The 17,302-nt window shown below is 41.0% G+C and overlaps 1 protein-coding gene across 1 annotated transcript; it reads right to left on the reverse strand.

Moving 5' to 3' along the window:
- Window positions 1-672: 672 nt before the first annotated feature.
- LOC148537937 (uncharacterized) lies at window positions 673-1,998 on the reverse strand. The gene has a single exon (XM_088459569.1). The coding sequence runs from the start codon at window positions 1,996-1,998 to the stop codon at window positions 673-675; it is 1,326 nt and encodes a 441-aa protein (XP_088315695.1).
- Between the last annotated feature and the right edge of the window lie 15,304 nt (window positions 1,999-17,302).

The following is a 17,302-nucleotide window of genomic DNA, read 5'->3' on the forward strand; positions in this document are numbered from 1 at the left end:
AATTTCATATGGAGACAGCGCTGTGGCTTTAGCTGGGGTGGTTCTTATACTAAACAGAGCTATTGGTAAACATTCTAACCAATTTTTCCCTGTCTCTTGTGCTGCTTTCAATATCTTAAGTTTAAGAGTTCCATTGAATTTCTCTACTAGGGCACTGGCCTGTGGCCTGTAGGGCATGTGAAAGGCCTGTTGAATCCCCAAATCTTCCATGATATGAGTCATTACTTTTCCTGTGAAGTGTGTGCCTCTATCTGATTCAATTACCTCTGGTACTCCATACCTTCAGACGATTTCTGAGAGGAGTTTTTTTGCTGTATTCCTTGCAGTGGCTTTGGCTACTGGCCAGGCCTCAATCCAATTTGTGAAGGTGTCTAAACAGACCAATGCATATTCATAAATCCCAACTTTGGGCATCTGGATATAGTCAATTTGCTGTCTCTGGAAAGGAAAATAACTTTTTGGAATGGCTCCCATGGTAGTCTTTACATTTTGTCCTGGGTTGGAGATCCCACAGATCCAGCAGGCCTGTACAAACTGTGCAGCTGCTGGGAAGAATCCTGGAGCTATCCATCTTTCCTTTACCAGGTTTCCCATTTGGTCTTTTCCTATATGTGTGAGACCATGAGTGAGTTGACACATGGGTGGTACAATGCCCTTGGTAGGCATAATAGGTTACCTGCTTTCCATAGTCCTGTGAGTTCCTCCTTGCAGGCTCCTTTCCCATGATGATTTTTCTTCTGGTCCTGCTTGTTCTTGGAGTTTTTGTAAGTCTTGAAAATCTGGCATTGTTGTTATACCTTCAGTTTGTGTGACATATGCTGTTATGTTTTTGTAAGGCTGTTTAGCTGCTTGTTTTGCTGCTCTGTCTGCTGTGCAATTCCCTTTGGTTATGCTGGTCTGATTTCTGGTGTGTGCTTGAACTTTAATAATAGCTACTTTATGGGGTAGTTCAAGTGTTTGAAAAAGTTGTTTTATAAGTTCTGCATGCTGTATTTGTTTGCCTGTCACCATTTTAAAGTCTCTGCTTTTCCATATGTTTCCATAATCCTGTACAATCCCCCAAGCATATCTTGAATCTGTATAGATGTTGGCTGTAGCTTTTTCTGCATGTTCTAGAGCCTTTGTGAGAGCTACTATTTCTGCTGCTTGTGCTGATAGATGTGAGGGTAGTGGTCCTGCTTCTATGATGTCATCTTGTGTGGTTACAGCATATCCTGTGTAAGGTGTCCCATTGTCATAATATCTAGAGCAATCTACAAACAGTTCATAGTGTGCATTTGGGAGAGCAGTGTCTGTAACATGTGGTAAAGGTGAGGTTTCTTGATCCATAAGGGCCAGACAATCATGACAGTCAAATTTTTTTGAATTGTATATTTTATCATCCCTTACTTGATTATTCTGCTCTTCATCACTTGCGGTGCAGGCATGTAAGTCTGGATAGACTATATCTCTCCCTCCTCTTGAATCTAGTGATTCAGGATCTTCTTGTTGCTCGAGTAAGCTTGGAAGGAGAGTGGCTGGGTTGAGGGTAGTACACCTTCTTATAGTTACGTTAGTTGCACTGAGTAATGCCACTTCATATTTGGTTAGCCTTGCTGCTGAAAGGTGTTTAGGTCTGGCTTGTTGAAGTATTTCCGTTACTACATGGGGTACTTGAATAGTTAACGGATGATCAAGTACAATGTCTGTGCTTTTGTCTTTTAAGACTGCTGCTGCTGCTACTGCTCTGATGCAAGTAGGTGCCCCTTTGATAATGTTGTCTAGCTTGCTGGAGTAGTAGGCCACTGATCGTTGCTTCAGTCCATGTGTTTGGGTGAGCACTCCTAGTGCATGGCCTTTTTCTTCGTGGCAGTAGAGGGTGAAGGGTTTGCTGTAATCAGGTAAGCCTAGGGCCGGGGAAGTGGTGACAGCTGCTTTGAGTTGCATCACTGCTTCTTCCATCTGCTGGGGAGTGGGATATGGGCCATCCTTTTTGGTGCTGTCATACAGGGTCTGCATGAATACCGAGGCTAGGGGGACCCATTCCTGGCAATATCCCAAGAGGCCCAAAAAAGAACGGACTTGTTTTATAGTCTTTGGTACCTTGGCTTGTAATATCAGCTTCTTCCTTTCCTCTGTTAGATGCCTTGTGCCGTGTGAGATGCAATGTCCTAGAAAGATCACTTTCTGTTTTGCTAGTTGTAGTTTTTCTTTGGAAACTCTGCAATTTTGTTCCTCCAGGAACTTTAACAAGGATACAGTCTCTTTTTGGCACTTGCTTTCAGATGTGGTAGCTAGCAGTAAATCATCAACATACTGGATGAGTATAGTTTCATCTGAAAATAAAGGTCTCCATGCCTGAAGTATTGTGGACATAACTTCAGAAAAATCACTTGGTGAAGTGGCGCCCCCTTGTGGCAATCTTGTCCAGCAATACTGTTTTCCTTTATGTGTAAATGCTAGTAGATGCTGGGAATCTGTTGTAATAGGGACCGAGAAAAAAGCATTTGCAAGGTCTACTATGGTGAACTATCTTGCTGAGGGTGGTATCTGGTTTAGGAGAGTATGTGGGTTTGGTACTATTGGGGTGTTAACTACAAGTCTCTTGTTTATTTCCCTCAAATCATGAACCAGTCTATATTGTACCTCTCCTTGTTTTCCTGTACCCCGCTCCTTTACTGGGAAGAGAGGGGTGTTGAAAGGGGACCTGCATTTTATTATGACCCCTATGTCCAAGTATGTTTGAAGCTGTTGTGAAATAGCATTTTCTTGTGCTGGTGTGAGTGGGTACTGTTTAACAGAGATTGGTATGGTACCTGGTTTGAGGGATAGTTGTACTGGCTGCACTTGTAGAAGTCCCACATCAGTCTTTCCTTTTGACCACAGTCTGTCAGGTACAGTTAAAATCCATTGTGGCAGCGAGTCGGTTGCTGGATGTTCCTGATAGAGATAAACTTGTATGGCTGCCTCAATACTATTGCTCACCTCATTTGGAATATTGCTGGTGTACTTGACTCCTTTTGGTGTGTATTGTATTGAGGCTTGCATAAGTGCAAGTATATCTGCTCCCAACAGGTTCACCGGACAGGTGGGAGAGGTGAGGAATGCCACTGGAACTGGAGTAGGTTCATCATTGATAAGCAGACAGAGTTGTTTACTTTCTTTGAGAGGCATTGCTTGACCTCCCAGACCTGTGCCTTGTATTGTCTCTGTAGTAAGAAGTTGAGGAGGGATCTGATCATGCATAAAGACTGACCTTTGGGCTCCCGTATCTATGACACAATCGAGTTCTTGTCCTGTGGGTAAAGTAACAGTGACAGTACCTGTGGGTGTGGTATGATCCTGAAGTGAAGCAAGGACAGGCACTGAAGACACAGGAGCTGTATATCTTCATGCTTGTGGGTGCTGCATTCCTGCAGTGTACGGGTGTTCAGACACCTGTTGCTTGGGAGTCATACTGCTTCCTCTGTGTATATCCTTTAGTTGGTTGCTTTGTAGTTGTTATCTGCCGCAGTGGCTGACTCTGAACCAGATTCACTGTCACTATCTGTGCTTTTGTAGCTTTAAAGTCTCTTTTATCTTTTTCAACGTCCTCTATCCCTGCCAGTACTTGCAATATTCCTTCAATATCCATTACCATGGCTTCCGGTCTGATCTGAAATAACTGAGTTCTCAAGTCATTTCTAAGTCCATTCAAAAACTTCATTTTACACAGCCTAGCTCCTGCTGCTTCTGTAACAGGATAACCTTCTTCTTCCTGTCTAGTAATTAGTTTATCATAATATGCCTGTACTGTGTCTGTTTTTTTAACTAAATCTGGTGCGGCTGGGGCAGTTCGTTGAATCTCTGCACATCTCCATTGTATTCTATTTAATAACAAGTTTCCACTATGTTGGCTATATCTTGCTTCTATTGCGGGAAGTGGCACTATTTCTGGTCTGCCCTGCTGAACTCCCTGAACAATGATTGCAATCATTTTATGATATTCTCCATGTCCTGCTGATGCTTTTACAATTTGTTCCAGATCTACCCAACATGGTCTGTAAATAGTTTTAACCTGTTCTATTTTCTGATAAAACGTATGTGGATGTCGTCTAATATCAGGCAAATCATTAACAATTCTTAACATATCAGATTGAAACCATGGATTATATACCTCTTGTTCAATGTACTCAGGACCATTTGCAGCATCTACTTGCTCTGCATTAAACCTGAGATTTGGAGATGTTTGTACTCTTATGGGTAAAATGTGATGTCCCTCTGGACCCGCTATTGTACTTCTACAAGGACTCATGTTATGGGGTGCCAGTCTTTTTAGTATGTATGACATTTTTTGTTTATTTGTAAGGAAAGTATTAGTTACATTACTACCCTGATTACATGGTGGGGCATCAGGTGATACCCAGTTATCACAGGCGGGACATTTTTCTGAACCTTCTGGGACACAAACATGACAAAACGCACATTCTCTCCCTCTGGTTATGTTTAAATTTACTTTATATTGTGATTCTATACCACACCCTTGGATGGTATTTAAGTCAATTCTGGGATACAGGTTCTGGGATGTTAATGTGGGTACTTCATTTTGTATTGCAGCTGCCGGTCTGATTGGTGCATATGGTGGTGGGTTATCTAAAACATCATTTAAATCAGACCTTTTCCTATTTTCATCCTCTATTTCTTGCGTTACTGTTTGCCATATTGTGACAGTGTCTGAATAACCCTTTTTTGTCAACCAGTCTGCATTATTATTTCTGAACCGTTTCCATTTGTTAGGGTCTAGCGTACCTTCAGGTGGAAATCCTGCTCTTTTGAAAATAACAGAAATACCTTTGAGAGCTTTTGCGCCCTCTCTCTGACAAATTATTTCTAGGGGACTCAATTCCCCAGTTCTGGTACTACCCTGTGCTCCCATTGTCCGTCTGTGTGAGGGACCAGGTCACTGGACAATACTGTAGTGGGATACTCAACTGTATCGCACTGCGTAGATTACTGTAATAATTATTCTAAAATCTGTTATTTTCTGAGCTTTATATGTATATTTTTAGCTTTCTTTTGCTGCTGACTGATACGTTCAGAATAAACAAAGGGACTTCCTTGTTCAATAATTCTCTGTACTGACTGGGGTAATTTTCTACTATCTCTATAACACAGTATTTCAAATTGCAGAGGTACAAAATTAATAGGTAAACTAACCAAACAATCAGGAAACCCCTGTCCTACAAATCTGTCAATTATGCCTTTATCAACATGACAACCAATACTGACCACAAAAGAAATATCTTTGTTTTGTAAAACACCAGAAATGTACAATAGAACCTACAGATTGCAATTGACAGTTATATTCATTAATATGTTTCTTATACCAGAGAGTAACAGTACACAAACAGTTATTACATGGCATTCATATAACATTAATTTCTGCTGTATCATAAAAATAATTCAGAAACAGACAGACAATCGGGTTCAAAATATACCAGGTATACTTACTACATATAGATAGACTGTCTCACAGGCAGTAAACAAACACTGATGGAGTAATTAAGTTGAAATCATAACTTTGAAATTACTCACCCGGGATTGTCAGTAGTTGCGGACGTGGTGTCATCTATTCTGTAGTAGCGGCACTGGTCCCAGAAATCCTGGATTGAGATCAATTAATCTCCCTCCTTCAAACCCCCATGAATTGTAGGAGATATTCCACTACCAAGTCCCTTCGATTGTCAGTTCTGTCTTTTACCCTTACCAGTCGACTGGGAGACCCAATAAGCAAACACGACATCAAGTTACGTTCAACAGATTGAGACTAAAGACTCATTTATTCCTCTAGGGTTAATATAGCAAGTTCTCTAAAACACACATGCATCTTAATTGTCACAAAAACAGGATGTCATTTCTGAGAAGTCAGACATGCTAGTCTAGATACGAGGGTATTTCCAGAGTCTAGTGCACATCCTTTATTATGCTAAGATACTTTCACATATCAGCATATTTTGAAAGTTACACTTTTGACACTAAGCTTTGTTACATTAAGCATTATAAATTTCTAGACGAGACAGCAGGGGAAATAACCCACACATGCACTCAGCTGATCCTAGACTAAGGGGAACATGGGGAAACACACACTTCCAGCATAGGTTATTAGTTCATAAGGTATTAAAGCAATTATAAAAGATCAGTATTATTTATAACTGTATATGCTTGATTACATAGGGGGGAATACATTTATCTCTCTCAATATGCGGTAAACAACATAAGATATTAGCATCAGCTACAGAGTGAGCAAAGAAAAAAATCCATTCCCTGAATGATGTCATGCGATATCGTTCATTGTTTGCCAAAATCTGTCATGTACATGACAGATATCGTTCAGCACAGCCACCAGAATTTTCAAGGGATATCTTTTGTCTTTCATTGCTCAGAAAAACATCTGCTAATGGATAGGCCCCAAAAGACCAGTAGTAATGTCTCTGCCTACTTTTCCTTCTCTCCCTCCTTATACCTACTTCAACTTGAGTGCGGCCTGCGTCTAGGATTTCTGGAGTGGACCTAAAAAACTTCTCTGTTATGAGTGAGGCAGAAGGTTTACTATCTAAAGTAGATTGTGATGATGTGTGTCAACAATAAAGTCTGCCATGTGTCTAATTGGTCTCTATTGTCTGGACAACCACCTATAAACCTAGTGGTTAGATTAGTCACTATTTAATGTGCTTAATTTCTTATTTTTAAATGTGTTTAAATCTCTCCTATAGATCTCGATCTGAGCCTGTAGCTTCTCACACCATTTTTTTTTTAAATTTCCTCCCATACCTTGAGTAATTCATAGCCAACCTCCTCCACTACCAGCAGGATCAAGTCCAATGAGCATTTATTTAGAACTCTGCACCATTTGGTACAAATGCTGCACTGGTTCTGCTGACAGTGGGAACATTGTTTACTTTAAAGCCCCGTGGGATCCTTTTAGACCAGTGGTATTCCAACAGTAATTGGCCATGCAACATCAAATCTTTCTCCCTGTGTCTTAGGGCTCTATTTACTATAATCCGCATTGGGAATGCAGATTGTAGTGTGATATTACAGACTGAATTCGCATTGCAAATTCAGGCAATATCACATGGATTTACTAAAAATCCCTTGCAGGGACAGAGCTTGCCATAAATCTCTGTCCCTGAGAATCCCCCCCACAGGCTTATCATGAGATTTTCACAAAAAATACCATGACAAGTGCCTGCGCATGCGCAGACCAGCTGCCATTGATACCCCCGATGCTACACCCTGACCCCTGGTGCTAAGCCCCGCCCCCTGCATTTGTGGACCCCCCATGACCCCCCTCCCTTAATTGCACTTACCTGCATGATGTGGACTCCGGTGATGTCCTCCATGGCTCTGGTCAGCTAACATCCCATGCTGCATTAGGACCCGGTCACCAGATGACCAGGCTGCAGTGCAGTATGGTAGACCAGCTGACCAGAGGGAGGACATCACCCAAACTCCGATCTCTGTACTTAGGCAAGTTAATTTTTTTTTACTATTTTTTTTTCTTTTTTTTTTGCAGTGTATCAGCGTGTGGTCTGTTTAGACCACACAGCTGATCGCTGAGGTCAACTCCAGGCTCTGCTCTGCATGTTAGAGCAGAGCAGGAGTCCGGTAAGTGGGGGAGACCCTGGATAATGCCACCTCCAGGTGGCGTTATTATGACAGGGCCTCCCCAGGTATTTTTTTCACAATTTATTTTTAGTATCTTGCACACAGATCACATTTCCCATTACAATTATGGGAAATGAGATTTGATTACTAAAAACAAGTGATACTTAGGGGTTGGAGTAGAATTTTATGAATTCTACTCCAATTGCCCTGTAGTAACTTTAGGTGAAACTAAAATAATGTGAAAAGGGTGTGAAAACACCCTTTTTCTCTTTATTTTAATAAAAATAATGATAATAAATGGAGCCCTTAGTCTCAATAGTATGTGATAAATATCTGTAGGTGTTTCAGCGGACAAGGTGTTAAATTCAATTTGGTCAAAATAACCTTTTGTGCATTGTTGTCTGTAAGCGACACAAGTGTGCCTCACAAAGGAGAACCTCATCAGCAATAAAGACTTTACTCTGAGACATACTGTAAACAAATCAATACTTCAATAGCGCAAAAACAGAAAGTACCATTAAACACATATACTCAACTAGATATCAAAGTACACAGAAATTGCAAAAAATACAGGTCACAGAACACCCTATTAAAAGTCTATTGGCATGTTATAATATATATATATAGTCAGAAATCCACTGCACTCGCCACTCCTAGATTTGGGGTGCAGACCTGCACTCACCATTCCCAGGACTGGGGTGCAAGTGACCTGTGACCACATTGCTTAAATAAATAAAAACAGAAAACCCAGCACTCACCATGTTTAAACACCCACAATGATGTATAAATAAGTAAATAAATAATGGGGATTTGGTTCATGGATTGATCAATGCATTTAAGCCCGCAGCCCACATCACGGGACCCCACTTTCTGCAGGTCCTACACTATCCGTCACACTGATGGAAACCTGGTAGCTGCTAACACAGTTTAGACTGAAAAACAAGGTGTTAAATTCAATTTGGTCAAAATAACCTTTTGTGCATTGTTGTCTGTAAGCGACACAAGTGTGCCTCACAAAGGAGAACCTCATCAGCAATAAAGACTTTACTCTGAGACATGCTGTAAACAAATCAATACTTCAATAGCGCAAAAACAGAAAGTACCATTAAACACATATACTCAACTGGATATCAAAGTACACAGAAATTGCAAAAAATACAGGTCACAGAACACCCTATTAAAAGTCTATTGGCATGTTATAATATAATATATATATATATATATATATATATATTAGTGGGCTTTGAATATTTACATAGGTCTAAGATTTGGATGCATAGATGACTGTGGGAATGGAGTGTCCCTTAAAATATAGAAGTGCTGTGTGTGCTAGGGCACTATGCACTGTTGCACTGTTGTATTTGTCATAGACCCGGAAGTCCATCATTCGCAAAGGATCTCTCTTATAGAGAGAGTAGTTCTTTGCGCTTACCTTCATGCATACCAGCATAATCAATGCCGACATGCATGCGAAGAGCGGCGGGATGCATCACATACTGAATGAGATACGTCACTCATCCCACCAGGTAAGAGCAATGAGGAGGGAGGGGCAGGACCTCTTTGCATCTCTCTACTGAGTCTGCATTAGACACATGGCCTTACTGTATTATATAATAGACATATATGTAACATTTAAAAAAATTACCAAAGTTGTTTAATAGGCTTATAGAAATGTTACATTTTATTTATTTTCATGAAAGTATACATGGAGCTGTATCTAATAACCTTACGTACAGATTTTGCAGAAGCCATGTTGAATTTTGTATTCCCATGTTTCATGATAGGTAGATTTTCAGTATCAAATGGAAAAAAAATGGACTACCACACACAAACTAAAAAGGCAACACATAATGATAATGGATGAGGAACAAGTCCATCTAAAAATGCTTTCATGGTGAAAGATCATAGAGGACAATAATAAGTACAAAGGTTGTTAAAAATGCAGCAGCAGAGTTTTCTGAAAGATGAAACGACATCTAGAAGGAAAGAGCAGATGACAGGTAACAGATGTTCTATATCAAATGAATGAAAATGTGAAAACTGTTATGAGTTCAGACAATGATGTCTGGGCAAAAGCAATATTTTACAAGTACATTGTACACTATTCCAATAGAAAAATCTCAATATCAAGTACAAGGAAAATAAATTACAGAGGACAGAAAGCTTGTGAAACTATATATCTATATTTGTCTATTTAAACACACATATATATATATATATATATATATATATATATATATATTTATTTATATATATATATATATATATATATATAGACCGTAGGGCGGCACTCCGTAATAAATATATCCACAAACAGAAGGTCATTTTGCAATGTTTCAGTGCTTTATTCCGCGCTTTCGTCAAGCGTAGAAATCATTGATTTGTATGCTTGACGAAAGTGCGAAATAAAGCGCTGAAACGTTGCAAAATTACCTTCTGTTTGTGGATATATTTATTACGGAGTGCCACCCTGCGTTCTATGTATCCAGTTCACCCTGTTCTTCATGGCTGACTGTGGAGGGCACCCGGCTCAGTTATTTGCGGTACCCGCGAGTGCCGGAGCGATGGCTATATATATATATATATATATATATATATATATATATATAATTTGTTTATCCATTTGCATATTTTTTCTATGAATTGTAGTTTAGCCTGTAGCTTTTTATCAATTAATTGCTCTTATGTACTGTTTTTTATTCATTTATTTAATTAAATATAATTTTTATTTGGGCACATCTGTATATTGATTTTTATTAATGAAATTGTTTCTTGGTCTGACTCAGATATTGTAATTCTTTGCACCTTGCTGAAGCCGAATAATAGGCACACTTAGCACTTTTTGTCTTAATAGATATTCAGCTTAAGTTTACACAGGCATTATGCACTTTTATTCATCATACACAGTGGCAAACGCAGGATTTCTAGAGGGGGGTTTCCAAATGCCTGATTTTAGATGGAGTGTGGCCAGTCCTTGAAGAGGGTAGAATTAGCACTTATCCAGCTTTAATATGCGTCAAAGTGTATTGTGTTGCATAATTCCAGCATATACAGGACTAGCGATTACAGTAAGCCCTTAGATGTGGCAGAAAGTCCATCCTTTCTGAGCAGAATGTTTTTTTTCAGATGTGGGCATTGGAGCAAGTCCGCGAGCCTGGGGGAGCCACAGAAGAAACTAGCACTGCCCTGGACAAATATATACATATTGGGCTCTATAGCAGCACATCCCTAACAGTGCATGGTTTCCAGATATCCTATTTGGTGCATAGGTTATTTATTACTGGCTTATACATGTTAGAAGATCCACGGGTGGTACTAATTATTTCACTTGTGATACCGAAAAGAACATGGAGCTCTAGTAACATTCTATTATATTACTATATCTATTGTGGTCATGGTGTGGGCTGGGGAGGGGGGTTTCCAGGCAGATGAAACCCCCCCTGTGTTTGCCTATGATACACACTTTATTGTCATTGAATTGTTGCATGAATTTGAACTGGTTATTCATTTGATAACATATTTGTATACTTTTTATGTATTTATTTACTCATAATTTAGCCACTTAACTGCCAAATTTTTTTCCCAAACACCGCTCACAAATTGTTGGGATTTTTTATGATTGAATTAGGTCAAGACCGTATTTTAAAAAATTTTGCAACACGATTTTCTAAAAGTGTATTTATATTTTTAAACACCGTATACCATAAAAATAGCAATCTTTATGGTATACTGTAGTGATGACCATTGTCAACTGTACCATCAATGGCCGATGGGTTCAACCATTAATAGAAACCATCAATTATTTGAGACTGCAGCCGCCAATGTTTCCTTAACATCTGTTGGAGGCTGCCATCATTGGTGCCCGTCAGTGATGGCAAAACCACTTGCCATAGACTATCGATGGTTTGCAAAACATCGATGATCGGTGACCATCCCTAGTATACTGTATAGTATACCATCCGTAATCTGAGATACTGTATCGAGTCTCGAACAATACAGGACCGCCACTATAAATATATATATATATATATATATTCTGAATGTATATATACAGTACCTTGCAAAAGTATTCACCCCCTTGTCTTTTTACCTTTGTTGTTACATTACAACCTGTTATTTATTTTTTAATCTGAATTTTACGTGATGGATCTGCACAAAATAGTCTGATTTTGTGAAGTGAATTGAGAAAAAAATATATAAAAAATAATCTTTATAAATAAAATTCTGATAATTGCCATGTGCATATGTGATCACCCCCTTTGCTATGAAGCCCCTCAAAAGTTCTGGCGCAACCAATTACCTTCAGAAGTCACATAATTAGTGAAATGAAGTCCACCTGTGTGAAATCTACAGAAAGTGTAATATGATCTGTCAGTATAAACACACCTTTTCTGAAAGGCCCCAGAGGCTGCAACAACACTAAGCAAGAGGCATCACACTATGAAGACCAAGGAGCTCTCCAAACAAGTCAGGGACAAAGTTGTTGAGAAGTACAATTCTGGGTTGGTTTATGAAAAAATATCCAAGTCTTTGATGACCCTACAGAGCACCATCAAATCCATCATCATCAAATGTAAAGAACATGGTACCACAACAAACCTGCCAAGAGAGGACCGCCCACCAAAACTCACAGATCGGGCTAGGAGGGCATTAATCAGAGAGGCAGCACAGAGACCAAAGGTAACCCTGCAGGAGCGGCAGAGTTCCACAGCAGAGACTGGTGTATCTGTGCATGTGACCACAATAAGCCGTACACGCCATAGAGCTAGGCTTTATGGAAGAGTGGCCAGAAAAAAATCCATTACTTAGTGATAAAAATAAAAAGACATGATTTGAGTTTTCCAAAAGGCATGTGGGTAACTCCCCAAATGTATGGTGGAAGGTGCTCTGGTCAGATGAGACTAAAATGTAACTTTTTGGCAACCAAGGAAAATGCTATGTCTGGCGCAAACCCAACACATCCCATCACCCCAAGAACACCATCCCCACAGTGAAACATGGTGGTGGCAGCATCATGCTGTGGGGATGTTTTTCAGCAGCAGGGACTGGGAAACTGATTAGAGTCAAGGGAAAGATGGATGGTGCTAAATACAAGGATATTCTTGAGCAAAACCTGTTTCAGCCTGCCTGTGATTTGAGACTGGGACGGAGGTTCACCTTCCAGCAGGAGAATGACCCGAAGCATACTGCTAAAGCAAAATGAGTGATTTAAGGGGAAACATTTAAATGTGTTCAAATGGCTTAGTCAAAGCCCAGATCTCAATCCAATTGAGAATCTGTGGTCAGACTTGAAGATTGCTGTTCACAAGCGGAAACCATCCAATATGAAGGAGCTGGAGCAGTTTTGCCTTGAGGAATGGGCAAAAATCCCAGGAGCAAGATGTGGCAAGCTCATAGAGACTTATCCAAAGTGACTTGCAGCTGTAATTGCCGCAAAAGGTGGCTCGACAAAGTACTGACTTTAGGACAGTGAATAGTTATGCATGCTGAAGTTTTCTGTTATGTTGTCCTAAATGTTGTTTGATTCACAATATAAAAAAAACACAACTTCACAGTTGTAGGCATGTTCTGTGAATGAAATGAAGCACACTTTCAAACAATTCATTTTAATTCCAGGTTGTGAGGTAACAAAACATGAAATATGCAAAGGGGGTGAATACTTTTGAAAGGCACTTAGTAACTAGAGGGTGCCAGGTCTGAAAGAATAGACAACAAAATAAGGTCCCAAATAAACTTGCAAGGAACCTGACAAGCACACCATGGATATTCAATCACCATGTAATTATTTAATGTTCCAAAGTATAACAAGTAGAGGAAAAAGGGATCTAAAACAAGCTAGAAAGCATTTTGCGGCAATACTTAGCAATTCAGAAGCATGCTTGTATATGCAGCCAGGGAGCCATGCTCTTAACCTGGGAAGCCCGGAAAGCCGTTTCGTATACCATCATCAAGGGACGTTGACGCAAATGTATATATATATATATACATAGAAATAGCAGAGGTCCGGCTCTCCTTTTAAGATGGCAATGTGCCGGGTGCCCGCATAAATACAAATAATATACTACATCAGTTGATGCAGCACTCCTTGCCCGAAATGATCACAGACTCAATTACGCTGATGAGTCTGTGATCATTTCGGGCCAGGATTGCTGCATCAACTGGTGTAGTGAGTGGGTATATATATATATATATATATATATCAGGGGAGTGCACTGGCCACTTTTTGTGTTTTGTGTTGTGGTTTTGGATCTGGATCTTTCTTCATCTTTTGGATCTGGATTGGTTTTGCCAAAACCACCCTTCCATGTTTTGGGTTCTGGGTTTTGTGTTTTGGATCTGTATTTTTTAGAAAAAAGCATAAAAATAACTAAAATCACTGAATTTGTGGGTTTTTCTGCTCCTATACTATTATTAACCTCAATAACATTAATTTCCACTCATTTCCAGTCAATTATGAGCACCTCACAATATTGTTTTTAGTCCAAAAGGTTGCACCGAGGTAGCTGGATGACTATGCTAAGCGACATGAGTGGGCAGCACAAACATGTGGCCCATCTAGGAGTGACACTGCAGTGGCAGACAGGATGACAGTTTGAAAAACTAGGCCCCAAACAGTACATAATACAAAGAAAAAAAAGAGGTGCAAGATGGAATTGTCCTTGGGCCCACCCACCCTTATGTTGTATAAACAGAACATGCACACTTTAACAAAACAATCATTTCAGTGCCAGGGTCTGCCACATGACTGTGGCTGAAATGATTGGTTCGTTTGGGCCTCCACAAAACAAGCTGGCAATTAATCTGTCCCTGCACAAACTGGCTCTACGGAGGCAAGATGTCGTCCTCATCCTCCGATTCCTCACCCTATTCAGTGTTGTGTACATCCTCATCCTCACAGAGTATTAATTCATCCCCGCTGGAATCCACCAGCACAGGTCCCTCTGTACGTTCTGGAGGCTGGTCTCCCTGGAAGAGTTGATAATTCATTTTGATGAAGATCATTTTCTCCACATTTTGTGGGAGCAACTTCCTACACCTTTCGCTGACAAGGTTCCCGGCTGCACTAAACACTCTTTCGGAGTACACACTGGAGGGGGGGTAACTCAGGTAAAATAGAGCCAGTTTGTACAGGGGCCTCCAAATTGCCTCTTTTTCCTGCCAGTACAGGTATGGACTGTCTGACATGCCTACTTGGATGCTGTCACCGATGTAATCCTCCACCATTCTGTCAATGGTAACAGTATCATATGCATTGACAGTAGACATGTCAGAAATTGTTGCCAGGTCCTTCAGTCCGGAGCAGATGTCCAAACTTGGTCCTGCCTGCCCTGCATCACCGCCAGTGGGTTGCTTAGGATACCTAAGTTGTTTCCTGACAGCCCCTGATGTAGGAGAAAATGAAGAAGGAGCTGTTAACATGTCACATTCCGGTTCAGCTGACAGTGTTTTCAACAGCAGGTCTTTGCACCTCTACAGGCTTGTCTCGGCCAGAAAGAGAGATACCAAATAGGCTTTAAACCTAGGATAGAGCACGGTGGCCAAAATGTAGTGGTCTGATGAAGGGATTCATCCACAAGTCCCACATGCTGAGTGGAATCGCTCCATCAAAGCTCCTCCTTCACTTTCTCCAGCTGCTTCTGCAAAATCCTGATGAGGGGAGTGACCTGACTCAAGCTGGCAGTGTCTGAACTGACTTCACGTGTGGCAAGTTTGCACAACATGGAAATCATTCTCCACTGTGCTTGAGTCAGGTGCATACCCCCTCCTTTGCCTATGTCATAGGTGGATGTATAGGCTTGAATGGCCTTTTGCTACTCCTCCATAGAGGAAGCATATAGAGGGTTGAGTTCCACTACATCACAACCTCTTGCTTCAGTTGATGGCGGGGCAGGTTCAAGAGTGTTTGCTGGCACTCCAGTCTTTGGCAATCAGTCGCTGAATGGCAAAAGTGGGCAGAAATTTTTCAGGCCGTCCAAAGCATCTCCTGCACACCCCTGTTGTTGTTCAGAAAATTCTGCACCACCAAAATTATTGTGTGAGCAAAACATGGGATGTGCTGGAATTTGCCCAGATGTAATGCCCGCAAAATATTTTGTTTGCATTGTCAGATATCACAAATCCCCAGGAGATTCTAAGTGGGGTAAGCCACTGGGCGATTATTTCCCTCAGTTTCTTTAAGAGGTTGACGGCAGTGTGCCTCTTACTGAAACCGGTGATACACAGCATAGCCTGCCCTGGAATGAGCTGGTGTTTTGAAGCTGCTGCTACTGGTGACGCTGCTGTTGTTGCTGCATAAGGTGATTCATCTACCCAGTGGGCTGTCACAGTCATATAGTCCTTAGTCTGCCCTGTTCCACTTGTCCACATGTCCATGGTTAAGTGGACAACTGCATTTTTTAGGACACTGAGGACACATTTTTTGATGTTTCTGTACAGTCTTGGTATCGCCTGCCTAGTGAAGTGGAATTTAGACAGGATTTGGTACCGGGGATACACTACCTCCATCAATTGTCTAAATCTCACTGCATTAATGGCGGATACCGGATGCACGTCTAACACCAACATAGTAGTCAAGGCCTCAGTTATCTGTTTTGCTTCACGATGAATGCTGTCATACTTCATCCTCCTCGCTAAGGACTGTTGGAGGGTCAATTGTTTAGTAAAAGTAGTGGTGTTCCTACTTCCTCTCTGGGATGATGAACGACTCCCGGCAGCAACAGCAGCAGTGGCAGCAGTAGGCATAGCAATGCAGGATCCTCCAGAGGAACCCGGATAGGAGAGTCAGTCATGCCAGTGACATGGCCTGCAGGACTACTTCCAATCTTGACTAAGGAGGAAATTGACGAGGAGGGAGTTGACGGTGTGGTTTGCAGGCACTTCGATACAACAGGACAAAGGGATTTAGGTGTCCCTGGACTGCTTACGGTCTTAGCCAAAGTTTCTGAACTTGACAGTAACTTTTTATGAACGCGCTGCAGGTGACAAATAAGGGAGGAAGTTCCTAGGTGGTTAACGTCCCTACCCCTACTTATTTCACCTTTACATATAGTACATATGGCAAGACAGTCGTTGGCCGGGTTTGGATAGAAATATTGCCAGACCAAAGAAGTGGAATGTTTGGTCTTCTGTCCAGGCATGACTGTGATGGGCTTTTTAATCCCACGGACAACAACTGTCTCCCCCGGCACCTGATTAAACAAACCACATCACCATCAGAATCCTCCTTGCCAACTTCCTCCTCAGCACCAGCTACACCAGTTTCTTCATCCTGTTGTACTTCAACAGTGACATCTTCAATTTGCATATCAGCAAGTGGACTGTGGGTGCTCCTTCCAGCACTTGCAGAGGGCGTGCAAATGGTGGAAAGTGCCCCATCTTCCCATCCAGTTTTGGGAAGGTCAGGCATCGCAACTGCCACCACACTTGGACTCTACTTGGGGATTTGTGATACCTTCTTAGAATGCACAGTTCTTCGCTGTGCTATTGCCAGCTTAACTCATTTGATTTTTGTAGTGGGAGGAGGGCTTCCATCGTCATGTGAAGCTGAACCACTAGTCATGAACATAGGGAAAGACCTTAGCCATTCCTTGCCACTCTGTGTCGTAAATGGCATATTGGCAAGTTTACGTTTCTCCTCAGATGATTTTAAATTTTTTTAAGGTAATTTTCCTGAACT

This window comes from Taudactylus pleione, unplaced genomic scaffold (assembly GCF_031769625.1).
Source record: "Taudactylus pleione unplaced genomic scaffold, aTauple2 ptg000041l, whole genome shotgun sequence".
Lineage (NCBI taxonomy): Eukaryota > Metazoa > Chordata > Amphibia > Anura > Myobatrachidae > Taudactylus > Taudactylus pleione.